The following is a 14947-nucleotide window of genomic DNA, read 5'->3' as shown; positions in this document are numbered from 1 at the left end:
ACGGCATCTTCTAGTTTGGGTTGCAGAGCATTATGTCACAGGGCTAATATCTTCATCACTTCTGTGCAGGGAACGTGTCCAGAGCTTCCCTAGTGGAAACATGTTCAAAAACCTGCAAATGGCTTTGCCACATGCTTGTGTAAAAATGAACTCTTCTCCGTATTATGTTAACTGGAAAAAGCAATTTGCAAAACAGTATATACCAATTGAACCAACCCATTTTTTTCTAAGAACAGACATTTCACACACACACATATCTTGTTAAAATCCGGTATTAACAATGACTGTCTCTGGGTGTGAAAGTGGGATTAACAAGTAACGTTCAGTTTCTTCTTTGCACTGTGTCCAGCTCCGAGTGTTTCCTCAGTGAATATGCATTCTTTTAGTGAAAAGTAAAACCTGTAAAAGGACAAGCCTCAGAGTTTCAGGGAACAGAGGCAAAACAGTCTTCATGTTTGAAAGGTATCGTAATTGTATTTTGGGTAGAGCGCTGGTAGCTTTTGAAAGATGGTGCTCAGCGGAGCCTGCGGGGGCCACAGACCCCTTCACTCATCGTTCACATGCGGAGCCTGGGAGAGCCACGTACCAGGTAGAGGTTACTTTGGGAATAATTTATTGAAAGTCTCTTTCTTGCCGTATCTTGAGTCCCTGGCCCCCAGTACAACGACCCTGGCTTTAATTCAGGCCCCCATCATTGCTCATCTGTCTTACGCTCTCGGCCTCCTCCACCAGATGTCCCCCTGGATGCAAGTGGACTGCAGATCTCCTGGGCTGGGACAAGAGTCCTTAGCACCACATGCACTGCCCTCCCTGCTTCTCCTTCTGCATCACCTACTGCCTTGTCCCTTGCATTCCCCCAGGTGCCTGCACCTGCCCCTCCTCCTCTAAGCCCTCACTCAGGGATGAGGCTGCCTCTGGAGCCTTATGGAAATCCAGCTCAGGCTCTGGGCCCCGCCGGGCACCAGGCACGTCCTAGGCCCGCGGTCGTGTCTGTTTCCCGTAGCTGCTGGGTGGCACAGACCACCTGTTCTTCATATGTGCTTAGATGTGGTAGAGGCTTCATCAGTATCTTGTCCAATGAGTAAGTGAATAGGTGTTTCAAATAGGCTCCTAAAATTTCTCTTTGAATCAATTTTGAAAGTCAGATGACCTGAGCAGATATTAAAATAGAAGCTAATCTTTGGAACCTTTGCTCTGTTTCTAACCCTTATTCTCAGAAGGAGGTGTTCTCGCAGGCTGGGGCTTCAGGCTGCTCCTGGGGGATTTTGTGTGGCGGTCTTTCCCATGGAAGCAGAAAGGAGGGAGGAGTGGGCCTTTGGTCCACTCAACCCTGGACTCAGCTCCAGGCTCTGCTGCTTCCTTACTAGGAGGTTTTAGGAAAGTTGGTTAACCTCTCTGCGCCTCTGTTTCTTCATCTTAGTAAAAGAAACTAAACATAGTTCCCTCACAGGTCGTACATGAGATAGTATATGTAAGGCCCCTGGGATGCATTCATTCATTTGATAAATATTTGAGTGCCTGCTGCAGAAAAATGTGTGCTCTTAGTGGGAAGAAAGATAAGAAGTAAATAGGAGTGAGAAGACCCAGGAAGTAAACACAGCAGGGTGCGGAGGGGTAGGAGGTCTAGGGAGGGTGGTCAGGCCCGGAACCCCTCCTCTGGGGAGGGGCCGACTGGGAGAGGCCTGGAGGGCGCGAGCAGGAGGTGTCCCTGGGAGGCCAGTGCCCCTCACCGCCGGCAGGGAGAGCATCAGGCCCTGCGGCAGAGGCCGAAGGCAGAAGGAGCCTGGAGGTGGTCCTTGGAGGTCCTGGCGCAGCCTGGGGTTTTCATTCAGAGTGTGGTAGGAATCACCAACAGTGAGGACTCAACAAGTACATGTTGCCTTTCCTTTTTATCCTTTCTTGTACTTAAACAGTATGAAAGCAGTTCCTAAACTGTTCCACAGTGTTGTAGCCCAGGGCAGGTCATTTAGTCTCACTATGATTTTAGTCTGGTGCACCGCCAGGAGAGATTATATCTTTAATCGGTATACCTCTACATTAGTACTAAATGTTGAGAAAGGACTTTGACATGTATAATTTTGGCAAGTTATACAGACCTGGAGTTTCAGTGATGACTAGTGATTCCGAGCCTTCTGGTCCCTTGGTCCATGCACTCTGGTTCAGCATCCTGCTCCACTTCCTGGTGTTCCTGGGCTCGGTACTGGCCACGTCGGCTGCTTCACCTGTCGAAAATTGTGTTCTCTGCTCTTCAGATTCACATTTGGGGTGATAGGTCCTTTGTCTCACTGGCATTTGGCGGGAGAATACTGTGTACAGGCAAGACATGTCTGTGTCAAGTGAAGTTCGTGTTGATGTGGCAGATGTCAGTCCAGCAGACTTGACAAGCTTCCAAGGGAATAAGTGTCACATGTCATTGTCACTGAAGTTGTGGGTCGATCATGCAGTGACTTAAACTGTACAAAACCCTTGTCATCAGAAGCTTTCTGGTAATGTACTTGGAAGTAGCCCATGCTTTGAAATGAGAGGTGAAGGGTGCTATTTCATTTTCCAGGATCGGTTGATACTTAACTGAATATTTTTTCCTTTTTAAAAATTTTGTCTCTGTTACTTGATTGTATATGTTGGTTGTTCAGAAGCAGTGGAGTCACAAACATTTGGGAAGAAAAAAGAAATCATCTGGTTAACCCTCTGTCACATTGACCTGTGAATGGTGTCTCAAAAATTCTTAAGGTTTTCAAAGAGATTTCTCTACTTAGGTTAAGAAACTTGAAACCTCTTATTATGCATAATCAACTTAAACTTGGGAAGTCCTTCCTCATGTCTGGCTCAAATCTTCAACAGTTTGAGTTCTGTACAAATGGAAAACAGCTGCAGACTTTCCCCGATAACAGCCCTTCACGTCCTTGCAGACCATGATTAAGTCACTCCTCACCCTCTTTGCTCTGACTAAATAATGCCTTTAAACCATCTTCAAAGTTCCCGTTTTCCACTCCTTTAATCATCTGTTGATCTTCCCTAAGCTTTTCTGCATCCTCCTTTAAATGTGGATGCCAAATTGGAGCGTGGTATTCTACAAAGTCTCACCATTAACCAGGCTCGCTACCTTTCCAGCCTGTCAGATGTCTTTGTCGATCATATGGGAAATCCAGCGATTTTATCAACACCCAAAAAGATGGGGACTAAACAGTTCATTTTACAATGGACCCAGCCAAGGCTTGTGGTTGCAGCTGCTGGTTTTGGAGACGGGGGCCTTTGGCAACCCTACGCCAGGTCTGTTCTAAGAAAACGTTTCAGGCGCACAACCTTCTGCCTCCCGATCCTGGATTTGGCAATCAGTCTGTAGTACAGGAATCCTTTCCCGAGCCCTGGTTTCTCTTAGGCAAAACCGTCCTGTACAGGACTTTACTTCTGGTTTCCATGTCTAAGTCACATGTACATGCAAAGAATATGAAATCCCTGGGGGTCTCTCACTTTCTCTCCCCCTCCCCCCAGAGAGCTTGCTTTGGAACAGATAGACTCAGGACAAAACGTGTTGCTTTCTGTGTCTAATCTCCTTGAAACCACAGGGGAGGATCTCAGAAGTTGTCCAGGAAGCACAGGAAGGTAAACGGAAATGAAGTGTCTGGTGCCCATTATTGAGAGTGAGAGGCTCAGCACGTGTCGTTGAAATATTCTTGATCGTAAGCCACAGATGGGACCTGTCTCTACCCTCTCCCTCTCTGCTTCCCCTAAAGACTTAAGTTGGATGGGTGGAAGTGTTCCTGGCATGGAGATTTTCAGAACCATGACTGTCAGCTGGGGTAGGCGTGCAGGCCTGACTAAAGAGTTCATTGCTTATTTCTGCAGACTTCTGTTCAAGCAAAGCCCAGCCCAGGCACTCAGGCACTTCACTCCTTGGTCAGCTCCTTCCAGAAGCTGGCATTCACCATTGGCCAGCCTGTGATCTTGGACACATATGGGCAGGAGGGCAAGAAAGAGTTTTGACCAGAATGATTATGCGGCGAGACTCCTTTTAAGTAAAGCCTACATTAGCATGACTATTTAGATACTGCAGGCTCTGTATGAATTATATGTGTGACCACAAGATTTGCTGGAAAATGATGGGAAGTCCTCATCATCTTTCCCTCTCACCAGATTTTGGGGCTCGTTAAGCAATGTCTCATCGGTAGTAGTTGTCCTTGTACTTTCGGGAGAAGTAATGTAAATTTCGTGTTGTAACCAAAATTTGTGGATGCCTGAGGCACCGGCTTTGGGGTGATTGGTTACTGGGGTCATTTTGAGTGAATGAAGGAAGTACACTCAGCTACATTTCACAGGAAGATGCAGTAGTGAAAAGTGCCAACTCTTCGAGCTTGTATATGTGTAGGTTCCAGAAAGGCGCATTTCCATGGGTCATACCCACTCTTCGCTGAAAGTGAGATGGGTTATCTCGGTTCCATTCTGATTAGTCACCAGGATGTTTATACACAGTTAAAAGACATTCAGCAGGCCACCTCACTTTTTTTTTTCCTTCTTTAATGAGATTCAGAATTCCAGTGGGGTGAATTAGACCGTGTCACATTTATCATGACCCTGCACACCTGCCCCATGGGGTACTGGGCCTGTGGGGAACAGCTAGCGCCGCCCGTAACTTCTCCCTTTCGTCTTGTGTCCAGTCTAACAGGCAACCCGCCAAGTTGAACCTTCTCACCTGTCAGGTGAAACCGAATGCCGAGGACAAGAAGTCTTTTGACCTGATATCACGTGAGTCCGTTTTCTCCCAAGTCAGTTGTGCATTCTGCCACCAGCCTATTTCCATTCTCTGGGTTGGAAACCGCAGCTTTCCCAAGCAGGATTTCTTGCTGCACTGCGCACGCAGCTCTGAGAAGAGCCCTGGGCCTCTCAGCACGGAGCCCACCTGCAGGTGGGAAGACATAACCGTGTCAGATCTGACTGCAGTGGAGTAGAATCTAGATTTGTGCCGTAAACCAGACCAGTTCTTGGCCACAAGTACACAGCTTTATCCCCCTGGAAGGATTTTTGTAAGCATGCTCCCATTTCTCTCCTACATCTGCTGAATCAGTCTTTGGTGTGAGGCCCAGACAGAGGTGTTTTTTAAGAAGTCCCTGGGTGATTCTAACGTGTACCTGTGGTTGAGATGCGCAGACATAGCCTTGACAACACAGGTGTGCCACTGTGTCTGTCCAGCTGATTTGCCCAGCTGCAGAATCAAGCCCTGAAAGGAAAAACCATTTCCTTGCTTCCAAGCAGAACTGCCTTCTGACTTCATGAATCAATGACACTGTGCTCTGTCACTGTCTTATTCCACGGGTCAGAGTGTGTTTTTCTCTTGTGATGAGGTTGTGCAGTGACCCACCCATCCCCCAGCTGATGGCCTGTATTCTCACAGTCTTCACCGTGAGGGGAGATTGTTTTCCTCCAGTCTGGCTCCCTGTGCTTTCACTGGTCCCATGGGTGTTCACGGTAGCTGAGGGGACATCTCTTTGTAAAGGAAGAGGATGGCAGTGCCGATGAAGTGACTCACAAATATTCTGAAATCCTCCAGCACTGACCTTCAGTGTTCATCCTTCTCTATAGAGCCTCACAGGACAGGCCAACCAACAGCCTATGATCTATGTGTAGAGCACAAAAATACTTTCCTGTACGTTGAAATCCTTCTGATGTAGTCCTGAGAATGGAAAAAACCGTCCCAGCCCAACGGATGGACTCAGTTGTGAGACTGGGTAGAGTCTAAGCTGGATTCTGCAGCACCTACTGAAGTTCAGATTCCCCATGATTTTTATGACCGTGAGATTTCTTGGGTTACTGATGGGAAAGAAATACGAAACGTTGGAATTATACTATGACTTCAGAAGTTAAGAACCCCTCGATTTGAGAAGCCATAGGTTATTAATAATAATTATTGAATGTCTAATATGTGCCAGGTGCTTTATAAACATGGGCAAACCTCTCAAAAGCCCTGTCAGTTTCCTGTTTCACAGAAGAAAAACCTGAGACTCAGAGAAGTTCAGCAGCTTACACAAGGTCTCACAGTGGTGAAGCAGGGATTCAGCCGAGGCGCCTGGGCTCTGGTACCCGTGGTGTGTTCCTCTCTCTCAGGGAGATATGGGGAGGGGGGCCTACCCTGGAGCAGTCACGTAGTGAGTGACTGGCTATAAGTAAAGGCGGTAAGTCAGTGGTAGTTTGACCACAGTATGTAGAAACATTCTAGCAGATCCCACATTTTAAGGAAGAGCTTCCCTCATATCCACCTGCCCAAACTATCCAAGATGCACTGCCCTCTCCTTACCTGAGTCGCAGCTTGAGGATGATCCTCCAGCAGGGCTTGAGCCCTTCCTCCCTGAAGCCTGATTCAACCAGAGAGGGGCCTGGGGCAGGATGTGCCTGCTTGTCAGGGCCGCCCTGTGAGTCATTTATCGTTTCTGGAAAGGAATTTTTTAAAAAGGAAAGCCAGTGAAAGGCAAACTGAAAAGGAAAAGTAGAATACTGAGTTCGCAGGTAGCACTCCGATTTGTCACCGAGATCCACCTGACCAGGTAGGGACCCGTCCCCCTCCCCACTTGTTTTTCAAAAGAAGTGCTGGGCATTCACGTGGTGTTTGCAGTTATTTTGTTGTATTCTTGTTGCCCTTCAGAAAAATAATATTGACAAAGTGAATCGTGTAACTGCTAAAACAAAATGTTGCAAAAATAAAAGTATATTAAAATTCTGCTTTTAATGTGTTCCCCACCCCCCAGGAACTTTCAAAATTTGCATTAATACCTAAGGTACTCTGCTTTCTAAGGTTTTGCTTTGTTCTCTTTTTTTGTATTTTAGATAATAGGACGTATCACTTTCAGGCAGAAGATGAGCAGGATTATGTAGCGTAAGTAGTTCTGAAATAACGGCACGATGCCTTAAATTGAAAAAGCATCTCTGTCCTGTACAGTATGCCTTTAAGTTTTCTTTTTTTTTTTTTTACTGAGAATCCTGGTGGTTATTTCTCACCTCTGGGCCTTCACATGTGTCTCTCCTCTCTGTCTAGGGTGCTCAATGAACTCAGGTGCCCCCTGCAAGGTTCTGCTCAAGCCACACGCCCTGGGGGTTTTGCTCCCCCCCTCCTGCCCCGCACCCACTTCACACCCCTCTGGATCCCCTGGCTCAGCCCAAGCCCTCTGGAGACCTAGAGCTTATTTTTTTATATCTTTTTTTTTTTTTTTTTTTGCGGTACGCGGGCCTCTCACTGTTGTGGCCTCTCCCGTTGCGGAGCACAGGCTCAGCGGCCATGGCCCACGGGCCCAGCCGCTCCGCGGCATGTGGGATCTTCCCGGACCGGGGCACGAACCCACGTCCCCTGCATTGGCAGGCGGACTCTCAACCACTGCGCCACCAGGGAAGCCCACCTAGAGCTTCCTGAGGGCAAGGACTGTGCCTTCTTCATTTCTAATCCCATCATCTGCACTTGGGAGGGGTTTATTCAGTGTTCAAGTAATTCATACCTTTTGCCTTCTCTCTGGGTGCTGGTGGTAGTGATGGGGGCGGGGGGGACTTGGTTTTGATGAAGACGTCCTGGCGTCCTGCACGGAAAGATGTTTATTTTCCTCCAAGTTACACGGAGGAGTTTTCACTGCCTCATTGAGTTGTTTTCTCATGTGAAAGTGTCCAGTGAATTGAACAGAGAAATCCTTTCTCATCTCACTGTGGAAGGAGACAGGTACAACAGAAGAGCAGCTGCATGTTTAAAGGCAGGCAGACTTGACTTCTAGTCCAGAATCTGCCCGGTAGTGACTTTGTGACCTTGGAAAGATCATCCCACCTCGGCCTTCTTGTCAGTAAGATGGGTTCTAGCCCTCGCTTGCAGGATTTTGAGACTTGAGGTAAAATGTATAAAGCCTCTCATACAGTGCCAGTTTTGTTTTTTTTTTTTACTCCTCTAAACTCAAAGTGACTTTTAAAGTATTAAAACACCATTATGCACTATTTTATTTCTTAATACTTTTTTGTATGCCTGTTACTTTAAAATAATTGTAAAGTTTTTTGAAGAATTGTCAGAAATAGTTGCTTTGATTCTTGACCCTTTTGAAATGTAGCCATTTCACCAAATTTGAATTATTCCTCCAGAAAATAAATTGTCCTTTAAATATGTATTTTCAGATTATCATGGCAAACTTTTTAAATTTCTTTGTCAGTAGTTTTCAAATAAAGAGGCAATGTGGCATAAGAGAATGAACTCTGAAAAAAGGGTGTTAACAGAACTGTTTCCTTTTCCCAGTCTGACACCAGTCCCGCTCAAGGGCCTTGGGCAAGTCACTGAATCTCTCTAGGCTTCTGTTTCTTTAAAGCATTGTAAACCCTAACTCAGAGGCTTGTTTCAGAAATTATAAGTATGTGGCACATAGTAGATACTGGTAATATCAGATAGCCAAAATCTCAAAATGCCTAAGGAAAGCAAAATAGAGGCTTCTGCAGTCAAGTGAAAACTCCAGCATCATCAATGCTGCTGCTGTTAAATGCACAGTGATCTGCCCTGTGGAACCCAGATTCTTGACTTGCTTTTAAGAGAACAATTTCTAGTTTCTAACTTGAGGCTAATGATAGAAAAAATATTATTTAACTTAAAAGGTATGAAATGCCCACCCCATCCCCTCCATTCCTGAACAGTTGTTGAGTTTTCTGCTTCATAGCAGAAAAGCTAAGCTGTGCGATCCTTTTTCTCACAACAGTGAGGGTGAGCGCCACCTAGAGTCAAAGGTATGACTTGCAATTCACCTATTCCAGGTATTAATACTTTGCTTTGGTTTTTAATTCTCATTACTGTCTCTATTACTTATTCAAATAAAATGAAAAACATTTCTAAACCACCGTTTGTTCTCATTTTTTTTGTTTTTCATTTTCTTGTAAAAAAGTTAATTTGGCTTTTGTTCCTCATTCATGAAAGTAATACAACTCATTATAGATTCAAACAATTACAGAAAAGTAGAGTCACGCGTTCCATCTATCTGTTTTTTTCTACAAAAGGTCACTCAGAGACAACCAGTATTTTGGTGAATTTCTTTCTATCCCTTTTTTCCCCAAACAAAATATATAATTCACAAATACATTTAAATTTGAGATTATGTCACATGACAGTTTTTTTCCTGTTTATTTCACAAAACATTATATTGTGATCATTTCCCCAAAGTCATCCAAACATTAGTTGGAAACTTAAATTTCAATACCTGGTTAACTAGTCCACTTTGTGGTTATTTCAGGCTTTGTTAATCAACCCCTGTTATTGGGTATTTAGGTTGTTTTACGCATAGATGAGTAGCAAAGGGTTATTTTGTTGGGTACATATTGTGGTCATGCTGTACCTGTATTTTAATAGCCTGCACTTTTCATTTCATAAAATAAATATCATGTTTCCATTGTTAATGTACCTTTTTCATCAGCATGAATCTTCATGGAAAATGAGATACCCCTTCACTTTCACTTTTAAGAGCCCCCGCTGACATGGACTCCCAGAAAACAATGCCTTTTGCTAAACTCCCTTTCCTGCCTCAATTCCTTTCTCACCTGTTCTTGCTCATCCTTGCACTAGGCTGGTCCCACTCTGAGTCCTCTTCGTTCTGACGTTCCCTTTATATTCTGTCTCCGTGGAAATGCAGGCGCCTATGTATTCGCGCAAAAGCCCTTGGTTATTGATACTCAAACCCTCTCATCTGTTCCTCTCATCTCGCTGGCTCTCTCCTGTGTGTTGTTTCCCACTCTTTGTATTGCTATGGGGAGGTCTCTTTTGCCAGTGCTGCATGAAAACAGATGCTTTTGCAGGGGAAGGAGAATGCAATGGCCAACCAGGCTCTATGTCTCCTCCTCCTGTTTCTGACAACAGGTGGATATCAGTGCTGACGAACAGCAAAGAAGAGGCCCTCACCATGGCCTTCCGTGGAGAGCAGAGCGCGGGGGAGAACAGCCTGGAGGACCTGACGAAAGCCATCATTGAGGACGTCCAGCGGCTCCCAGGCAACGACGTCTGCTGCGACTGTGGCTCGTCAGGTATTTGCCCCCAGACTTGAGCCGCTTGTTAAACATCCCTTCTCTTCCTGTAGAATATAAATGAGCAAGTTATTTAAATGCCTTAATCTCCTTGTGGACACAGACACACGTATGCCCAGCTTGAATGGTCCCACCTCTGAGTGCTTTCACCCCTGCCTTTTGCTCTACCCGGGAAGCCTTCACCTGCTCTCCCTCAATGGCGCCTGCCAAAATGCCACCTTTCCCGTAAGGTCCAGTTAAATGGACAGTAAGGGGAGAGCACTGGACATGGAGTCCATCATCCTGGTTTTGAATCACCCGCCCACTTCTCAGAGCCTGGACGACCTCATACTAAGTCCCTTTACTATTCTGATCTTCAGTTTCCTCATCCTGAAAGTGGGATAACAAACCTCAGCTGTTATGAGGGCTTAGTGAAATGGCGTATATGACATTGGCTGGCACACGGTACCTTTCCTTCCGTTCAGTAAAACCTCCCCAACCTCTGTATCACATTGGTGTCCCCTTGCTTCAAATTTCTGTTCTTACATGGCATCTGTGTTACTTAGGTATTGACAGTAGCTAACATTTATCGAACGCTTACGTTATAATAAGGATTGTGATATTTGTTTTGCTGGTCTTTACGTACTGAATCCTCACAGAATCTCTCTGAGCACGATAACTAAAATTAGCCCCATTTCACAGACGAGAAAACTGGGGGAATCAGAGAAGTTGATTGACTTGCCTGAGGTCACACATCTAGTAGGGGTCAGAATGTCGTGCAAACCTATCCTTAAGCATTATGATCTACTTTTTAATTGTTTTACTAGTGCAGATGGGCTCCTGTATACAACAGGCCATAAGCACCTCAGAGGCAAGTCTCACATCTTCTGCTTTTGTGTACGTGTGTGATAGTGATGACACAGTGTCAGGGTATGGCAGAGGAGGCTCTGCTCCGGGGCCCTTGGGGGTTGTAGAAAAAGCTCTCTTATTACCAAGAGGTGCTTGTGCAGAAGCCATAACCAGGATGACGGGTTAAGTTGGGTTGTAGCGTGGAGGTTAACGATGGCTGTAGAACCCAGTCCCTTGTGAGCTGTACTTAGAAGACCTTTAATCCATCACTGTCAGGATGTTTCCTCGGCCTCCTGGGCAAAGTCTTTCTCACATTTTCACAAAAATAAAGCACTGAATTTTATTTTCAATTTAGTATTGAAGGGATAGTTTTAAAATTTGTCTTAAAATCTGCTCTCTAACAAGCTATTAGTTTTTACATAGCCCCTAGGCTAAACTGCAAGCATCCATTTCTTCCATTTAAATTTTTCCCTTATAGTTTTTAACAAATTTTACTACTGTTTTAGCTTCCTCTGTAGTCGGCACACTAAAAATTAGATATCTTGTCTTCAAAATCCTTTCCACAGAACCCACCTGGCTTTCAACCAACTTGGGGATTTTGACCTGTATAGAATGTTCCGGCATCCATAGGGAAATGGGGGTTCATATTTCTCGCATTCAGTCTTTGGAACTAGACAAATTAGGAACTTCTGAACTCTTGGTAAGTAGTGACCTGTCGTGAATATATTTAGTATATTGCTTTGGGGGGTTTTGTTTCTGCTCAGTACAAAGAATTCTAGCTCCTGAATTTAGTGAATTTACATAGGTATTTAAAATGTAAATTTTGTGGTATGTAACATTGACTTTCTATTTCCTGATTGAAGAACTGGCGAATCATACATTTCTATAATTAGCTCCACTAAATGGCTCTTTTCTTCTAGGATAGGCTTTTTCAAAGCTGCTTTTTTTCTTTTGGAATAGTTTTTATATGATTCACTGTAATAGCAGTAAAGGGGGTTAGATGTTGAACTCACATGTTCACTTTATCTAGTGGCTTATGTTATTAAAGATAATGACCAAAGAGTTTTTCTCTGTTTTTACTGTTTGTAAGTTTGTAAAAGTACGCATGAATTGAGAGTGGCCTTTTAGCTACTGTCATAAACCAACCACTCCTTAACCCATAACTTCTTTAGGTAGTCAGGGAAAAAATTGTGTGCCGTTATGGTGTATAGCTTTATAATATGGAAAGGGGGCCCTCATCAGGTCCAAGTTAAACTGGTCCCACAGTTCACCAAATGAAGGAAGGAAAGGCCCACTTGGCACCTCCTATAATACCTTGTGGCCACCAGTCCTGTCTTGCATAACTGGAGCCCTGGTGCCTGTGAGAGGGTCCTTCTACTAAGGGTGAAAGGGTTTGACGTGAAGTAGGGCTTCTCCTCACACAGGAGGCTCTTGATCAGGACCTGAGTGTACCTGGGACTCAAAAAATCTGAAAGCCTAGATTATCACTAGCCTTGCCGGGAGCAAAGTACCCCAGAGTCAGGGCAGGTAGTCACCCAGCCAGCAGCCTTTGTCATCTGAGCACCCATTAAGCAATGGTGGTCTGTCTTGTGTTGCATGAGCCCCTTGATTTAGAAAGTATCATACTGATACACGGCTCCCTATTCACTTCAGGATCATAGAGAAAAGGCTCAGACCTAATACCTGAAACATTCTTCTTTAGTATGAAAATGGTGTCAGTCCATCGTAAACACTTAACTATGTGATAAATCCAAGAGACCTGATCACATGAATGTTTCAAAAACTTCACATCAATTCCCAAATTATCTCAATGACCAAAAGCCTTTCAGGACAAATTTTCTTGGAAGGGTCTTGAACCCAGGAGCAAAATGGTTCCTGGGGCCTCTTCATTAATTGCCTACAGCATCTTAATTGGTACCCCAAATATAAAGGAATCCTACATTCTTTTCTGTTCAATAACAGTAAATCTGCTTTATCTAAAAATGAGTTGTGATGGTAATTGAAAAGCTATTGCTGTTCATTAAGCATTTAACCTAGATTCATATTTGGAATCTGCTCTGTCTAATCTCATATTGTGTGTGTGTGTGTGTTTGTGTGTGTGTGTGTGTGTGTGTGTGTGTAGGACCACATCCTATTCTAGTCTAACATTTATCACATTATGTTTGTGAATATTATTAGTTTTCTTATCCATGGTTAGCTCCTATAGCAGGGAACATGGTTTACCCGTCTCTGTATTACCAGCACTCAGAAGTTCAGTGCCTGGCACAGAGTACGTGCTCAGTAAGTTATCTGTTGACCAGATGGATGGACAGTTTGTATTTTGAGTCAAATGAGGGAAAATACATATTCAGAAATCTCAAAAGCAAATAATAGGAAACTTTTAAACTAGTAGTAAGGAGTTTGCTATATTGTGTTTTGTTTATGTTACAGCTGGCCAAGAATGTAGGAAACAATAGTTTTAATGATATTATGGAAGCAAATTTACCCAGCCCCTCACCAAAACCCACCCCTTCAAGTGATATGTAAGTACTTCTAATACAGTGAATTCTTTACTGTTCTATAATTGTTCTACTCTCCCCAAAACTTCTTGGTGGTTGTAGTATTTTTTTTCCCCAGAGGAAATTTCATTATGAGAAAAAAGCAGAGAAAAGTAAAGTGTTTGAAACATATTTCTGGAATGACCCGATTATTTTCATCATCACCTTTCCCTAGGTAGTTGCAGCTGCTCTGTGGAGGATAAATCTTCGTAAGGACAATTATCTCGTAATCCTCACATGTTGTGATACATAAGAGACATACAAAAGCAACTGGAGATTCCTATCAGATTGGCAAAAAGCCAAACGCTTAACAGCCCACTCAGCCAGACTGTGGGGAAACAGACATCTCCTCTCCTGTGGTGTTGGTGGGAGTACAAATGGTGCACTATCCATAAGGGGCACATTAGCCATATTCATCACGGTTATAGATTTATTTACCCTGACTCACCAACGCCACTTCTGGGGAGTTCTTCCTGTTCTGTAATGGAAAAGGATTAGGAACAAAGCAAGTGTCTACCTATAGATACAGGATGAAATATTCTGTGGTATGACCACACAGCGGAACCCCTTGCAGATATAAAAAGGAATAGGAAGCTGCTTCTGTCCTGGTCTGGGATGATCTTCAGGATTACTGTCAAGTGAAAACATCAGGTGCAGTGCAGTGTTCACGGCACACTGCCTTTGGGGCAGGGAAGGGTGGAGGGCATGGGAACAAGTGCACAGAGGCCCCCGCACCCCCGACCCAGGCACACTGTCTAAACTCAGGAGCCAGATGTTGGGTACTTCTACAGATTAATCCCTCACTGTGAACTCTGGCTACTCATTATCTGGACTCAGACACCAAATAGATTTGGACAGTGAAGGACACACATAAACATATATATTTATTTAAACTTGGGTTTGCTTGAAGAAACACTGGCAAATACCCAGGAAACTAATAAAAGCGCTTCCTCCGGTGTGGGCGTAGGACCCCCTCAGTAAACACTCTGATACCATTTTTATTGGTGAGTCATGTGAATCTTTAAGCATATTCAAAAAGGTTTACATTGAACTTACACTTTAAAATTTTAAATCCTGTGGATAAATAGGAGAAAAGAGATTTAATTCCGACTTGAGTGGTCAGGGAAGCCTTTATGAAGTAGATGCCAGCCTAAGTGTTTTGCCAGCCCCTCCTGGGTGGTTGGTTATTCAGGCACCAAATTTTCAAAGCACTTTATGGGGCACATTCGAGGAACATGTTTTCTTCATCCTGAAATCATGAAATTCGATCTCCCAGAGGCCTCTTGGTATTTGTCTTTTCTTTTTTTTTTTTTTTTTTTTTTTTTTGCACGGTACGCGGGCCTCTCACTGTTGTGGCCTCTCCCGTTGCGGAGCACAGGCTCTGGACGCGCAGGCTCAGCGGCCATAGCTCACGGGCCCAGCCGCTCCGCGGCATGTGGGATCTTCCCGGACCGGGGCACGAACCCGTGTCCCCTGCATCGGCAGGCGGACTCTCAACCACCGCGCCACCAGGGAAGCCCTGTCTTTTCTTGAATTAGACAAATGCATATTGTACGTTTAGTCTGTGC

General features: G+C 44.5%; 1 protein-coding gene across 6 annotated transcripts in view; it reads left to right on the top strand.

Moving 5' to 3' along the window:
- The window catches only part of ASAP1 (ArfGAP with SH3 domain, ankyrin repeat and PH domain 1), a 349810-nt gene that overhangs the window by 291903 nt on the left and 42960 nt on the right, over nt 1–14947 (top strand). For all 6 annotated transcript variants that reach the window (XM_060115500.1, XM_060115496.1, XM_060115499.1 and 3 more), the window contains 5 exons: nt 4656–4743; nt 6817–6865; nt 9851–10014; nt 11409–11542; nt 13273–13364. In XM_060115500.1, the coding sequence (XP_059971483.1) occupies nt 4656–4743; nt 6817–6865; nt 9851–10014; nt 11409–11542; nt 13273–13364 (527 nt within the window). The remainder of the gene's footprint in view (nt 1–4655; nt 4744–6816; nt 6866–9850; nt 10015–11408; nt 11543–13272; nt 13365–14947) is intronic.

This window comes from Mesoplodon densirostris, chromosome 13, assembly GCF_025265405.1.
Source record: "Mesoplodon densirostris isolate mMesDen1 chromosome 13, mMesDen1 primary haplotype, whole genome shotgun sequence".
NCBI lineage: Eukaryota > Metazoa > Chordata > Mammalia > Artiodactyla > Ziphiidae > Mesoplodon > Mesoplodon densirostris.
The sequence above is the reverse complement of the archived record's forward strand: the minus strand, read 5'-3'. Positions and strand labels throughout refer to the sequence as shown.